The 15635-nt window shown below is 44.6% G+C and overlaps 1 protein-coding gene across 50 annotated transcripts in view; it reads left to right on the top strand.

The window, feature by feature from the left end:
• Window positions 1-15635, top strand: part of EP400 (E1A binding protein p400) — a 73258-nt gene that overhangs the window by 42272 nt on the left and 15351 nt on the right. For 24 of the 50 annotated variants that reach the window (XM_083589490.1, XM_083589488.1, XM_083589486.1 and 21 more), the window contains 14 exons: window positions 213-415; window positions 547-716; window positions 1463-1659; window positions 2231-2342; window positions 3164-3307; window positions 4917-5078; window positions 6066-6149; window positions 7764-7898; window positions 8694-8738; window positions 9341-9494; window positions 10928-11169; window positions 13004-13177; window positions 13660-13707; window positions 14101-14136. In XM_083589490.1, coding sequence (XP_083445616.1) covers window positions 213-415; window positions 547-716; window positions 1463-1659; window positions 2231-2342; window positions 3164-3307; window positions 4917-5078; window positions 6066-6149; window positions 7764-7898; window positions 8694-8738; window positions 9341-9494; window positions 10928-11169; window positions 13004-13177; window positions 13660-13707; window positions 14101-14136 — 1906 coding nt within the window. The remainder of the gene's footprint in view (window positions 1-212; window positions 416-546; window positions 717-1462; window positions 1660-2230; window positions 2343-3163; window positions 3308-4916; window positions 5079-6065; window positions 6150-7763; window positions 7899-8693; window positions 8739-9340; window positions 9495-10927; window positions 11170-13003; window positions 13178-13659; window positions 13708-14100; window positions 14137-15635) is intronic. The other 26 variants (XM_083589480.1, XM_083589479.1, XM_083589485.1 and 23 more) reach the window with 3 other exon arrangements.

Raw genomic sequence — 15635 nt, 5'->3', positions numbered from 1 at the left:
GGAATGTTTCCCTTGCTCTTGATCCTGAAGCTGCCGCTGGAGCAGAAGCCTGCCTTCAGCCACCTCTCATGTTCCTCTTCCCCAGCCATGCCACCCCTTTGAAAGAGACCAGAATGAGAATCTAGGCTGCTGGTTCTGTATTTAACAAGGCCACCATGCAATGATTAATATATCCAAAGTACTTAGCCACGTGTCTGCTTTTTGTTTCCCAGGCTGCTCTGTGTGCTGCCATCTGCAGTGGCTGCTGCTCCATCTTTGCACATGGCAAGGCTTCCTCCTTTGTACAGCCATAAAATGAAACTACTCAGGCACCGTCTGAAAGAGGCAGCCTCACCTTACATGAGTCAGCTGCAGCAACTCACCACCCCACAATTGCTTCAGTTTCCTGATCTCCGACTTGTTCAGTACGATGCAGGTAGAGGAGAACCTTTTTCTATTTTCTTTTCTTTCTTTTCTTTTTTTCCTTTTGGTGGGATTGTGTAGAACCTGGAATCGGGCAAATGTTCAGTGGGAAGGCTTTACACTTTCTTATTTTCCAAAATTTAGGCAAGCTGGAAGCTCTGGCGGTCTTGCTTCAGAAGTTGAAGTCAGAAGGACGTCGGGTGCTGATCTTGTCCCAGATGATCCTCATGCTAGACATCTTGGAGCTCTTCTTGAATTTCCATTTCTTCACCTACGTGAGGATTGATGAGTGTGCTAATCAGGAAGAGCGGCAGGTAAACTTTACTTGGAGCAATCCCTCCATCTCATTCTTTATACGAGGGGTGACTAACCTGGTGCCCAACGGATGCTGCTGGACTCCAACTTCCAGCCTGCATAGTGAATGGTCAGGGGCAATGGGAGTTAAGTGGGTTAAGTCCATCCCCACTTGCCCAAGAGAGACAATGAATCATGAGCTTTAGTATCTATCCCGCTCCATGGTAGCTCCTCATCGGTTTAATGCTTTACCTTGCCCAGTAAAGAGCACTTCACTCCTTCTCTAAATAGTTTGCTATCACTTTTTATTTATTTATTGCTTCTGATTTTCAGTCTCTGTCTCTGTTTGTTGTTCATTTGTTCTCAAAAGCTACTTGGTGGTTCTGAGTACTTCATCACTTTTCCCACAGGGAGGAGGGGATCCTCGGATGGTTTGCCCCTCCCACTTGTTCCACTTGGCAGGTCCTATGTTAAGTGTACTTAACTGTACATCCACATGAGAGGGAAACCTCTCTTCAGTTCCTTCCTATCTGGCTCCCTGTGCAGGCCAGGTAAAAGGGATCTCTGTACGCTCAGCAACTGAGGTTGTTTTTTGGATCCCGAACACCACATCCAATCAGATAGAGTGGCCGAGCACTTGATCCCATGTGTGACAAAGGTGTCTGCTCTGTGAATAAGTAATGTGATACTTGTCATCTCAACGTTGAGTGCTAAATGCCTTATGGTCTGTGATGCTTTTCCTCCCCACCCCTCTTTTCTGATCAAGGAACTGATGAAGACTTTCAACAGAGACAAGCGCATCTTCTGTGCAATTCTTTCTTCACACAGCCGCTCAACAGGCGTCAACCTTGTGGAGGCTGACACCGTTGTGTTTTATGACAACGATTTAAATCCAGTGATGGATGCTAAGGCTCAGGAATGGTGTGACAGAATTGGCAGATGCAAAGACATCCACATCTACAGGTGATGCCTGCAAAGTAGCTGTTCTACAAATAGAAAATGGTTCCTCTAGTGAGATTGGCAACATGCAGCCTTGCCCATGGTGGGCACGACAGAGGCTATTTGTGCTCCGGAGATTCCTGATACCATAACTTCATCATGTCATCTAAAGAGGGCAGGCGTTGCCCATATTTTGTGATAATCTTAACAGATTTGCACACACCATCACTTGGGAGTTCTAAGGAAGGAAGGAAGCAGTGCATTTTTGAAAGATTAGTCTGTCATGTTGATTCAATATGGCATCTGTTTGTATTCAAACATAGAAGAGAACCTGCTTCTTGATCCCAATAATCATGATGCAAAATTTGGTTGTGAAGGGTGTCCATAGTGAACAAAGGACTTTTCAAAATATGTAGTAGATAAATGATTATGTCCTAGAGCAGTCAACTTTGCTCTGCTAACATGCCCAGCAATAAAACATTGCCTAAAAACCATTTTCTAATCTTGACTACTCAGTAAATTCAGTCTGTTCTGGCTATTCTCATTTTGCTCTCAGCTTTAAGGTTTTGATACATCTCCTTGGTTTCTTCTCTAGGCTTGTCAGTGGAAATTCAGTAGAAGAGAAGCTCTTAAAAAATGGCACTAAGGATTTGATCCGAGAAGTAGCAGCTCAGGGAAACGACTATTCTATGGCCTTTTTAACACAGGTATATATATTTTTAATAAGTATAATAATTTTATCAAGAAACCTTCCTTGTTTCCCCAAATACTTTATACCCTTTGTTTCAAAGCATCGGCTCCTGAGGCTTTATTGTTGTCTTGAGACACAACTAGCAGGACTTCTAATTGGCTTTCATCATGGAGGTCATTTAGGATTGGGCTGCTCCAACTTGGCTTTGAAAGGTGGGAGGACTATGCAAATGCTTGACCCCTCCGAGTAGGCGGAGCCTCCTAGTCCTGCCAGCTTCAAAGCAACTGGGACTTCATAGCAGATTTGGTGGAGAGTGTTGATCATGGTATCTGATGGCTACAGCTTTTCTTCTACTCTCCACCCACATAGTTTAATCATAAGAAAGGAAATGGAGAAAAAGATGCACTTATTAGTTTGACCTCATTGAGGAGAGTTTCTGCTCATTGTGTCTTTTGTGAATCTGAGAAAATGCTGAGGGTACTTTGCACAGTGCATCAGTAGCTAGAGTGTCTCGGTGGTGTCAGGTTTCAGACCCAGCCTCTCTGATCCCCTCTGAACTGGTTTCCCAAATCCTGGCCAGTAGCAGCATCTGTATTTTGTTAATGAATGAAGAAGGAGTAGGTGTGTCAATTTTTATTTCTTTTGGTCGCAAATCCCTCCCCTTCAAAGAGAACTGTTAATGGAGTGCTATGGGGTGAGGAGACATTCCTTTTGTTCCTCTTTCGGATAGAAATCTGGCCCTGAGTTAAGTTACAATGGGGGGGGGGGGGGAGAACATAAATAAATTGACACTTCTTCAGGAGCTTGATATGAGACGTATTTCCCCTCCTTCCACAGCAAACGATTCAGGAACTCTTTGAGGTTCATTCTCCAATGGAGGACTCTGGCTTCCGCGTGAAGGCTGAAGAATTTGTGATGCTTACACAGGAGCCCTCCCCGGCTGAAACCATATCTCCTAAGGTTGCAAGACCTTTTATAGAGGTAATTAAGCACAAATAATTTGAACAGAAATAAAAGAGGATATATAACTGTGTGGCAGAACTGTTTTGATTGCCTTTTGGGACTTTCCAAGTGCTCCCTTTAGAATAATCATGTCGTCTTCTTTTTTTTTAATCTTCTGAATCATTTCTTTTAAAGGTTTCTTGAAAGCTTATAAACTATTCATGTAGGTAATACACTACTTCCCCTGAGAGCTATTTAAGCCTTTTAATAATACATATATTCTCTCCTCCTCTTTCTCTGGGTGCAGTATTTCAGCACATTTAGGAGATGAATAGGGTGAAGTATTTGCATGATGCAAATGTTTGCTGGTTCTGCACAACATTAAGGTTGCCTGCAACTATTTTGACAGAAACCTAACATGGGATGTACTGGTTACACCACAGGAGGGATGTCTGCAACTTGGCTGCATTTTATGCAGCCTCCTATACCTCTTGAAGCTGCCCCATTCTCCCATCCCATCAGAGTTCCTCCCTCCCTGATTTTTCATGCCTCTTTGATGTCTCCCCCCTTATATAGTTTGAGAACAACTGCATGCCATAGTATTTTATTAAATAAAAGCATACAGCCATTGATAACCGCCATCATCATCATTTAGCTGTTGATCTCCTTCTATACAGTCGTCTTAAGGCAACGTACAATAACAACTGCAGGAACCAGTTGAAAGCTTAGAGACAGCAGATGCATTTAAGATAAAACTAAAACCCTATGGAATAGATACAGCAAGGACTCATTTATCCAGCTGGGAAAGCCTGTGGGAACAAAAATGTCTTCCAGTTGTTTCCAGAAAGCCCAGATAGTGGGTGCCTGTCATATCTTGATATAGATTCTATTTCTTAGATCAGTGGCAGCAGCAACACTAAAAACCCTGCTTTAGTTACTACAAAATGGGCTTCTGAGATTTTGGGGTTTTTATAAATGAGATTTTTAAAAAATGGGGCTTAGTTTTGAGTAGACCTGCATCGTATTAGGGGTCTGAGGGAGCCACAGTGAAGACTGAAATGGGATGTCTTTATCCTGGATTAATTAGTCCAATTACAGACAGATTACTCTCAAGGGAATGCAGCCCTTGTCTAGGGTGGAGTTGGGGAGGTTGTATGCCCTTTAGTCAAAGCATCACATTTTCCCCAAATTCCTAATTATTACTGCAAAATCTAGAAGGCCCTTTCTATGCAAGAATACTTCCATATAACCCAAGTGAATAGTTCACTATTCAACAAACAAGTGCCCTGCACATATCTACCTTGAGAGCCCATGTGGCACAGTGGTTAAGCGTTAGACCAGAATGCTGGAGACTTGGGTTCAGATTCTTCCTGAGCCTTGAGACTTGCTAAGTGACACTGGACCAGTCAGTCTCTCTCACCGCACCTATCTCACAGGTAAAGTATGAGATTTCCATTGCTCCGAGTGCCAGGCTGAACAATCTCTTACAACTTCCTTACCTATGAATAGCAGTAGAAATTGCCTTAATTTGCTCAGTTTATTTAACTGATTAAAAAATTGGTTTTCTTATCAGAATAACTTTTTTAAAAATGTGATGGATGTGCCGCTGCATTTATACCAAAAAACACCTTTTGTGTGTTTTAAAAAGGCTCTCAAAAGTACAGAGCGAGAAGAGGAGGAGGAGTTGAACACATGCATTCAGGTCTCAAAGACTGAATCAGCTTTGGAACCTTTCATTTCTGAAATCGGCAAGTCCCAGTATCTTGATGAGCCTTCTCAGCTGCAGGAGTTGGTTGCTGTTGTGGATCAGGTACACTTGCTTTACATTAACAGTTGAAGGTATCTTTAGAGCATTGCAAACCAACCTTCCACAATGTGGCGCTTCCCAGGTATAGTTCATTCCCAGCTCCCATCAGCCCCTACCAGCATGGCCAGTGGTCAAGTGTGGTGGGATCCAACAGCATCTAGAGGATACTAGGTTGGGGAAGGCTTGTTGTTGTTTAGTCGTTTAGTCGTGTCTGACTCTTCGTGACCTCATGGACCAGAGCATGTCAGGATAAGGCTAGTGTAGATGAAATCAGATAGATGGATCAATAACTTTGACTGTGTACGCAGTAGCTTCCTGTGGAAAATGCCAACTGTACCTAAGTTGTCTGAATCGCTTTGGAACTTATTATTATGGCAGTTAGTTAATTGAGGGAAATGACAGCTAATTTGATGAATCATTTTCCAAATGAGCAGAAGCAACCGTTTTGAAGCAGGAAGCACACTTTTGTTTGTGAGATACACATTTCTCTCTAATGCCAGTGAGGTGTAGTGGTTAAGAGCGGTAGACTCGTAATCTGGTGAACCGGGTTCGTGTCTCCGCTCCTCCACATGCAGCTGCTGGGTGACCTTGGGCAAGTCACGCTTATCTAAAGTCTCTCAGCCCCACTCACCTCACAGAGTGTTTGCTGTGGGGGAGGAAGGGAAAGGAGAATGTTAGCTGCTTTGAGATTCCTTCGGGTAGTGATAAAGCAGGATATCAAGTCCAAACTCTTCTTCTAAAAACAAGAACAATCTTAGAAAAGCCTTCTGCCCTTGACAAGAGAGAAGGAGGAGAGGTTCATTTTCTAAGATGATTCTCGCCATGTTCTTCTTCTTTCTTTTTTTTACAAACACATCTGTTAAAAATAATGCACTTAAATCTGTTGGCTGGTTAATTGGACGTGCTTATTGCATTTATGGTTTGGTAGTCCCTAGAAGAAGCATTGACGTACTCTTTGTCGGATAATTACTTCTTTGTATCTTCTCTCAGCTCACCCCAATTGAAAAGTACGCTTTGAATTACCTAGAGCTCTTCCATGTTTCCACTGATGATAGTGAACTGAAGGAAAATGAGGTATGGCATGTATATGCAGTCACTTCTACAGCAGTAACCTTTTGGGGGGTTGGGGGTGCATGCCCTTGGTGTGTGTGGCCAGACATACCGCTCTCCCCATCCAGGCAAGCAAGAGGTCTTACCCCAGTTCAAAGACACATTACAGCCTGGCCACTGAGGGATCTGGCCTGAGCAGATTCCTAAGGGCACATAAAGTACTGTGGGAGGCCTCCTTCTGCTCTTACAGTATTATGCAGCAAAGTATCTATAAGGACTTCATGTGAACGAAAGCAAAAACTACAGAAGATGCTTAGAAGACCCAGGATTTTATTTTTATTTTTAAAAAAGACACGGGAGAGTGACATTTTTATTTCTGTAGCCCATGAAAGCTTATGCCATGGTACATCTTGTTAAAGAAATTGGAGTTCTTGTTGGAAATACACTAAAAAGAATATACCAAGAGCTCAGGCCACAAGTTTCAATATAAGGAATAATTCCTACTCGAGAGTTGAAAAGAAAAACGTGTATATTCTGCTAAGAATAACAATCTGAAGCTGATAGTAAATTTAAACACAACGTGTAAGTACGATAGTTTTAAGTACGATAGTTTTAAGGTAAAACGTTTAAGTACAGGAATAATGTAGTTTCAAATATGCAGTGATATAGTATAGAGGTATCTATAAGGACTTCATGTGAACGAAAGCAAAAACTACAGAAGATGCTTAGAAGACCCAGGATTTTTTTTTATTTTTAAAAAAGACATGGGAGAGTGACATTTTTATTTCTGTAGCCCACGAAAGCTTATGCCATGGTACATCTTGTGGCACCTAAATATGCACACACACATACTGTATATAAATATAATAGTTATTTCCACCCTGGAAATCATTGCCTCTGAAATAATTAGCTCAGGGGTGGGCAAACTTGTGGGATCTACTTTGTTGGGCTTTTGAGGTCCAGCGCCGAGGGCCTTCTTGCGGTTCCCTCATTGTGAGAAGCAAAGCTACAGGGAACCAGGCAGAGGGCCTTCTTGGTGGTGGCGCCCACCCTGTGGAACACCCTCCCATCAGATGTCAAAGAGATAAACAGCTACCTGACATTCAGAAGAAATCTGAAGGCAGCCCTGTTCAGGGAAGTTTTTAATGTGTGACATCTTAGTGTATTTTTGGTCTTTGTTGGAAGCCGCCCAGAGTGGCTGGGGAAACCCAGCCAGATGGGTGGGGTACATATAATAAATTATTATTATTGTTGTTGTTGTTGTTGTTGTTGTTGTTGTTGTTGTTGTTGTTGTAGCAGAACCTGGATATCCACCAACTGGCTCTTGATGTAACAGCTGTGCACTTAGAATTAAAGGATTCTGAGCCCACAAGATTGTTTTGAATACCAGAACGGAGCTCTCGGTCTTTCCACACAAAAATCCCCTCCTAATTACTTCAGCCTAGTATACTTTAGATTGCAGGGAGGTCATTTTGTTGCTGCTATTGTTAAATAGTATTTGGGGTCAGAGATCCTTATCGGTCTACTGCAAGTAACCCAGAAATTTATACCTCCTGCTGGTTCCTGAGTTAGTTTTGTAATTGATCTTAATACATTACATTTTTCTTTTAAATATATAAAAATATATATCTTACCTAGATGGAAGTAAGAACTGCCAAAAAGGTGTGGGAAAATCATCACCTGAAGTCGCTGAAAGAACAAGAGGAGAAAATGCTTTTGGATGGGGAAGAGGAGGAACTGCTCACCTACACTCGGGAAGATGCATATAACAAAGTAATTTACCTGCCAGCTTTTATGCACTTCTTAAAACATTTGAGGGAAACCTGCAGGAAAACAACACTTATGTCCCTTCATCTCCAATGGATTGCCAACCTAGCTCTCCTCTAGGATACTAGAAGCTATAAGAACCTCAAGCAGGGCAGGCCATCTCTTCCACTCCAGAGTTTTTCCATTTTTCTAATATTTCATTGGGTACTGGTCCTTAGTTTTCATTGGGCTTTTTTAATTTAAGGGGGGTGTATTACCTCCCCTTAGCTTTTTCTTTTTTTAAAAAGGTTGTATCCACTGTTAATCCTAGATGCATTGAAATTAATGGCCCAAAGGTAGAGACATAATTTCATTTAGTATACTCTTAAGTAGGACCACCACGGGGATAAAACCCACAATGAATTGTGCTTCTCATAGATTCTTGGAAGAAGCTGGAAGGCATTCCGAGGGTCGTCTAGTCCAACTCCCTGCAATGCAGGAATCTCTACTAAATCATACATGACAGGTGGCCACCCAAACTCTGCTTAAAAACCTCCAGGAAGGAGAGCACACCACCCTTTGTGGAAGTCTCTTTCACTGTTGAACAGCTCTTACTATCAGAAAGTCCTTCCTGATGTTTAGTCAGAATCTCCTTTCTTGTAATTTGAATCCATTGGTTCGGGTCCTAGCCTCTGGAGCAGGAATAAACAAGCTTGCTCCATCCTCCATGTTACAGCCCTTTAGATATTTGAAGTCAGCTATTTTGTCCTCTGGTTTCATCAGAACTAAGTGTGTCTCTCTTCCCCCCGCTCCCTGCTCCAGGAATATATTTATGAAGGCCCAGATGGACAAACTGAAATAATGCCGGTAAGTCGGTATTGATTTTATTACCTCTTCAGCGTGGGGGTGGATGTGGGGCGGAGGCGAGGAAAACGCATACACACACGCTGTATGCAGAGGGGCAGTATGCTCTTGAGTACCAGTTCCTGGAAACTGCAGGAGGAGAGATTGCTGTTGCACTCATGGTCCTGCTTGCAGGATTCCCACAGGTAGCTTGTTGGCCACTATGAGAACAGGATGCTGGACTAGATGGGCCATTGGCCTGATCCAGCAGGGCCTTCTTATGTTAGTGCATTCACACCTCTGCTTACGTATCCCTCTGGTTACGTAAACTTCGGGATGCGAACACGGCAAACCTGGAAGTATTTTTCCAGGTTTCCTCTTGCGTGCATGTGCAGAAGCTCTAAACTGTGCCACGCGTGCATGCACAGAAGCGATAAACTGTGCCATGCGCATGTGTCCTCCGGGTTGCAAAAACCTTGGGATGCGGCCGGACCTCTGGAACGGATCCCGTTTGCAACTGGAGGTACCCCGTACACACTCTTTCTCTTCCTCTTCCACACGCACGCACACCCTCTGTTTATCCAAGAACACAAAGCGAGGTAACTCTCTTCTAACGCTTTGTACAGCTCTGGACTCCCCCAACGCCACCTCAGGATGACAACGACATCTATATCGACTCCGTCATGTGCCTGATGTATGAGAGCACCCCGATCCCAGAGTCCAAACTGCCCCCCGTGTATGTCAGGAAGGAGCGTAAGCGCCACAAAACGGATCCATCTGGTAAACATCGGGTTTTTATGTAGGATATACATTGTCAGACACCTCCCGGCGTTGCTTCTGTGGGTGTGGAACTCTTTTGTTGCAGGAAGCCCAAGCTGAGGAAGTTGCTGTTATGTCATAGGCTTTCCAAAGATTATTTTAAACATTGAGAAACTGGCTGGGAAGTGGGGTTGTGCTGTTGTGAGGCCCAGCAGGAGGGGGCTCCTCAGGCAATTAGGTTGTGGGAGGGTGCTGGTGGTCAGTCCGAGGCAAGAGGCAGGCATGGATCAAATTCTGAACATTCCAGGATAGGCAAGAGATAAAATCAGAGCATGTGCTTTTCAGAAATTCCCGGTTCAACCTGTGGCATCTCCAGTTTGTTTGTTTTCTTTAAAATAAGGTATGAAGTAGCTGATGATGCAGAAGACCTCTCTCTGCGTAAGACGCTGAAGAGCTGCTGCCAGTCAGCAGACCAGGGATAGCCTGTGTGGTACTCTCTGGATATTTGTTGGACTGCATCTCCCATCATCCCTGACCATAGGCTGTGCTGGCTGAGTCTGATGGGAACAACATCTGGAGCGCACCACATTGGCTACCCCTGCAGTAGACAACCTTGGGCTGGGTGGACAAACAGTCTGACCTCACACAAGTTTCTTACCCAGAAGTCTCAGGGCCAGAGGCAGGGAGTGTAAACCAAGGCAGGCAGGAGGTGGTGTTACAAAACCAGCAGTATAAGGGGATGGAGAAGGAGAGGTTAGGTTTTCTGAAATGAACAGGTGGCTCAGGTTGAGGAGTCTGTGGCCCTCCAGATGTTTGCGACCTTCAGCTCCCGTCAGCCCCAGACAGCATAGCCCAGTGGTCAGAGATGATGGGAAATGCAGTTCAACCTGAAGAGCCCCAGGTTCTCTGGGCTCGAGCTTTTGCGGGGGATGTTCAAGGATTGACTGTTATGGTCAGCTGACTGCTGACAAGGTGCTCAGGCAGGTGATGACACTTCTGGTACTGCAGCCTAGGGGGCACCTACGAAATACAGAGCTCAGTCTGCCAGGTTTGTGGATGATACAGCACATGGGTGGCAGAGGTGCTAAAGCATTACAGCCTACTGGCTGGTTGCAGTGGCACAAGTGCTCTTTGCCCCTCATTTGTCTTATATCTGTGGGTCTCCCCCTGCCCTCCATATTGGGACAACTAGCACCTGCCCAGACCACTGAATTTATGACCATGTTAGGGATTTTGTGTTTTTTTTATTCCCCAGCAAACAGCTCAAAACCTCCCTGATCTGCCAGAGTACCATAGGTGTTGGGGTGGATCAAAGCTTATTACGCCTGTAGCCTTTTGAGGGCTTTGGAAACTCTTTCATAATTTTTAACATCCTTGCGTAGTTTGTATGTTCATTGCCCCTTCCCACTCCCCGCCACCAACTGCTTCACTGAGCCCAGCATCCCTCTTCCCAGCTGCAGGAAGGAAGAAGAAGCAGCGCCACGGGGAGACGGTTATCCCTCCCCGGTCGCTCTTTGACCGAGCCACTCTGGGGATGCTGAAAATGAAGCGGGAAGGCAAAGAGCAGAAGAAGAACATCCTTCTGAAGCAGCAGACCCAGTTTGCAAAGCCGCTCCCGACTCTTGTGAAGCCGGCTGCAGAGGCGGGCCAAGACAATCCCGAGTGGCTCATCAGCGAGGACTGGGCGCTCCTCCAGGTGAGATGGCGTCTGCAACACTGGGTTCACCGCAGATGCAAGAAGTCTTTGGGTTACACTCACCTCTGGCTGTACTCCGAATAGATCCATTGAAACTGATGGGCATAACCAACGTAGGACCGTTGATTTTCAGCGAGTCTGCTCTGAGTAGAATTTAGTTGGCTAGAACTCCATTGCTGAATAGCTAAATGTGCGTTTCTCCCAGTTTGTCGCCATCTGGCAGTCCTGGGTGCTTGATGCTTTCCCACTCCATCCACTAGGTGCCAGGTACGTTCCAAGAAAGGCTTGGCAAGAACTGGGCTCACTTCCAAGTCCTTCACCTGCCTCTGCAGCGTACAGAAATAAGGTCTGGCGGGGTGTGTGCGCGCTGCTTATTTTTATTTATTGAGTCCCCTGTGCCCCCTCCCAATAAGAATATTCCCAGGGTGATAGACATTGCTACATGAAGTCATTTAAAAGGCAAAGACAACAGAATAAACCAGTGCAAGAACAGGTGGATTTGGTTGCAGCATAAACCAGCATCCTCAGAAGTTTTAAAAGCCTTTGAAAATAATAATTTAAAAAGTTCAACACTTTCATTTGATTGCCTTTCTTGGAATGTCTAAAACTACAACCGTTAGCCACTATTTTTCTTTATTTTCTGTGCAGCTACTAAGCTCTGTATTCCTTGTATGGGTATGTTTCTTACTTGAAATTAAAAATGAGTTTAAAAGCTTAAAAGTAATAATTTGTTGAGTGGGATGCCAGGTAACCCTCCCAGGTGGGGGTATTCCATAGGCAGAGCTCCCCATCTTACCCCGCTTACCAAAGATACTCAGAGGTGTGTGTGTGTCCAAAGACGACCTTATATTGTATAGGTTGATTCATCTGGCATGTGTTGTGCCTTTTGGGATCCCGCTTGGTGGACATAATGGCCAACCAGTATCGAGCCAGTTTTGCTTCAACCACAATGATGACCTAAACTATTACCTGTAAAGTAAATGGAAGACACTTGCTAATTTTGGAGAAGGTTAAGGAGACACCAATGGGGTGTTGACTAAACCTACCCCAATGCCCCAGTTAATATGGAGGTTTTCACAGTTGTGTTGATTTTGTTTTTCAAAAATTTTCACAGTTGTGTTGATTTTGTTTTGCAAAACTGCTGCCCCACTCTGCATACCCCATTCCTTCATTTACATAGTCCTCACTCGCCACAATGGCTGTCTTCTGCTTCCACTGTCAGAGGCAGTGCTCCTCTGATTATCATTTGCTGGGGGGTGAAAGGAGAGTGCTGTTGTGCTCACGCTCTGCTTGCAGGCTTCCCATGGGCGCAGAGTAGGATGCCGGACTAGATGAGCCTTCAGCCTAATCAGGCTACACAGGGCTCTTACCTTCAGTTTTGTGCTGATAAAGTGTGATAAAATAGTGAGTTCAGCTTCATGTGCAACATACTAACCTGTAACGTATTTTATTAAGCAAGTGGGACCCGCAACAAAGTCTTAGTGTGGGGTGCTCTTGTTCAAGTACCCCAGAAAGCAGCTCTGTCTCTCTGGTTACTTCATTCCATTCCCCTTCTCCCGTCCTGTTTTCTGGGTCCTCCACTCCAAAGATACTCCACATTCTGTGGCCACTGACCATGTGTAGTCCTGTTTTGTCACACACACACCTCAGGTTTGCGTCCCCCCCCCCCCCTGTTGTACTGCTGCAAACCTTGTGTTCCTCCCAAGTGCCTCCTCTTAGGGAACCAGAACTGGACCACCCACACATCAGAATCAGCACTCACCCCCCAGATATCACTAGTGAAGAGGATAGCAATAGAGTCTTACTTCCTGTCTGTCCTCCCCCTTCCTTGTAGGCGGTCAAACAGTTGCTGGAGCTGCCTCTCAACCTCGCAGTCGTGTCCCCGGCTCACACGCCCAACTGGGATCTGGTCAGCGACGTAGTGAACTCCTGCAGCCGAGTTTACCGCTCCCCGAAACAGTGTCGCAACCGCTACGAAAACGTCGTCATTCCAAGAGAAGAAGGGAAGGTGGGTGTAAGCCGAAGTAGGCAACTTTCTTTCACACGCTTTAGGGAGTCAGAAGCATAAGCAAATCCTTATGAAATTTGTAAAGAGAGGACCCGTACTTGTGATACTTTTCTCTTTTGGATCGTTTTACATGGCACTCTTTTTCCTCCCTTTTTTTTTTGTATTTGGAAATAAAATAAAATCGGCAATGTGCTATAGAGTTCTTGTAACAGCCCTGTGAGTTAGGCCAGCATTTTGCCCGTTTTACCAATGGGGAGTTGAGACTGAGACATAGTGGCTTGTCGAAGGCCTCCCGGCATGCGTTCCCCCTCCCCCTCTTTTTTTTTGGGTTGATCAGGGTACTGACCTCTGATCTCCTGGGCCTTAAGCCTCACCCTCTGTCCACTTGTACCACACTGGCTCTTATAGAGACTTTCTATTTATGTCACTAATCTAAATCCAAACCCATCACAGAAAGTCAAACTTTGCTTCTTATTTTACAGCTTATGTATGAAGCGAACCCTAAGAAGAAGACAAAAAGCATTTATAAGGTGTGCACTTACAAATTGTTGTTCCAATTCAGACAGTCTGGTATCTTAAGCATCAGCAGAGGTGGACACAAGATGAAGTAGGAGATCCATATTTGAGTCCTGATTTGAACGCTCAATCAGCCATTTAAAGCCTTCCCATCTATTTCGCGTTGACGCAATAGATTGTGGCGCCAGGCGACCTTTGTCTCAAAGATGTGATTTGAAGAGTGATTTCTCACACGTTAGCCAGCTTGAATTAAAAAATAAAAAAGTGTTTTGTCCACCTCCCAGAAATGCCACCTCATTCCGCATGATTATTATAATTAGTACCTTTTTTTTGTTTTTTGTTTTAAAAAAAAAGTTTCGTTACTAGCATTTTTTTACTTTTCATTTTGAAATCTGATTGCTTTGCAGACATTTAATGAATTAATCCCTGCAACGCCCCATCAGGTAATGTATCACCCCCAACTTAACAGCTGCAGATGCGTAGTTGTAAATTAGTTGTAGTAGGGTTAGAGGTGATAGCAGCAAATATAAACAGCTTTCCGGAAACCAGACCGCAAAGGGGCAAAGTTGGGCGCCATGGAGAAAGAGCTTTTGGCCTCAAGTTACAGTTCCTGCTAAACTACTTCTTCTGACCAAGATAATCACATTTAGGGAAATTTAAGGGATGTTGCCGATTAACATGGCATTTGTCGGGAGACCAGTGAGTGTGTGAGAGAATGCACATGTGCATATTTTTATGTGCACCTGGTGAAGGAGTACCTGAGGAAGTAGCATCACTGAAGACAAGCGGGTGTGCAACTGATCAGTGGTTCAGCTACTTCAGACTTCTGAAGTCCCCCATGCATGCTGCTCTGTGCTTTCCACAGAAGAACAGGGTTAAGTAAGTACAGGAAGCAAATTAGTGCTAGCAAGTCCATCTGGCAGTGTGTGGCCGATATGGTCTGATGTGACGGTATGGCTGGTTAGGCAAAGTAACTGCCCTAAGCTCTCTGGCCCACTGACTTGACTGCTCTGACGTCTTAGGGTACGTGAGCCCTGGGTACGTGAGCTCCAAGGCGGGGTGGGGGGACCAAAACAGGGGGAACGAGCCATTTTGTAAAAACAAAACAAAACCCAGCGCCAAAACAAAACCTTTGGCACTTAATCAAAGAAAGGGAGTTGTGGGGCACCCAGCCAAGCTGCTTCTCAGTGGTGCAATTTGACTGGTTCAGGCCAAGTTCCCTGTTTCTGGTCCCAGTCAGCCCAGAGTTCCTACCTGCCCCATGGAATGGGGGGGTCAATAATGAGAATTATTCAGCTGCTCAGCCTTAATCTTCTGGCAAGTGGGAGAGGCTTGTGGGATTGGGGAAGAGTGAGGGTGGGCTGGAGAAGAGGGAAAGAAGAGAGTAATAAGAAAGGGGGTGGAGATGAGACAGAATCGTTTTGGAGTGTGGGGATAAGAAGTCAGTTGTTTCAGGTTTGTGTACACTTCAGAAATACTACCCACCAGGACCTCCCAAGTGTTCCTAATTCTCCAGTCTCCATTTTCATGATTATATAAAATGGGAAATTAATCTGGTATTTTTCTTTCCCTACATTTCTGACACTTGAATCGGCAGCTTACAAACTTGGTACCGATGCAATATTTGGCATAACCTATTAGCCATGGTTATAAGAGGGAAAGCAAGCCACATATCCCCCTTTGCCTCCTGCCCATCTCTTACACATGCTCTCTCTTCCTTTTCTGTTTCACGGCTGTTTATAGAGCAGGTTTATCTCTGCACTGATGACAGCGCTAACCATGGTTGGCTTTAACCAGAGTTTGCAAGCCTCCTTCAATCTCTGTATACAAAGCTAGCTTGAAGCCAGCCATGTTGAGCAATAATACAGATATTCATTTGTTCATTCATTAAATACATCTGTACAGTGCCCTTAATTCAGTGGATTCCCAATCCAGGAACCAT

This window comes from Podarcis filfolensis (genome assembly GCF_964270895.1).
Source record: "Podarcis filfolensis genome assembly, chromosome: 16".
Lineage (NCBI taxonomy): Eukaryota > Metazoa > Chordata > Lepidosauria > Squamata > Lacertidae > Podarcis > Podarcis filfolensis.
Note: the sequence above shows the minus strand (reverse complement) of the source record. Positions and strands in the feature narration are given on the sequence as shown.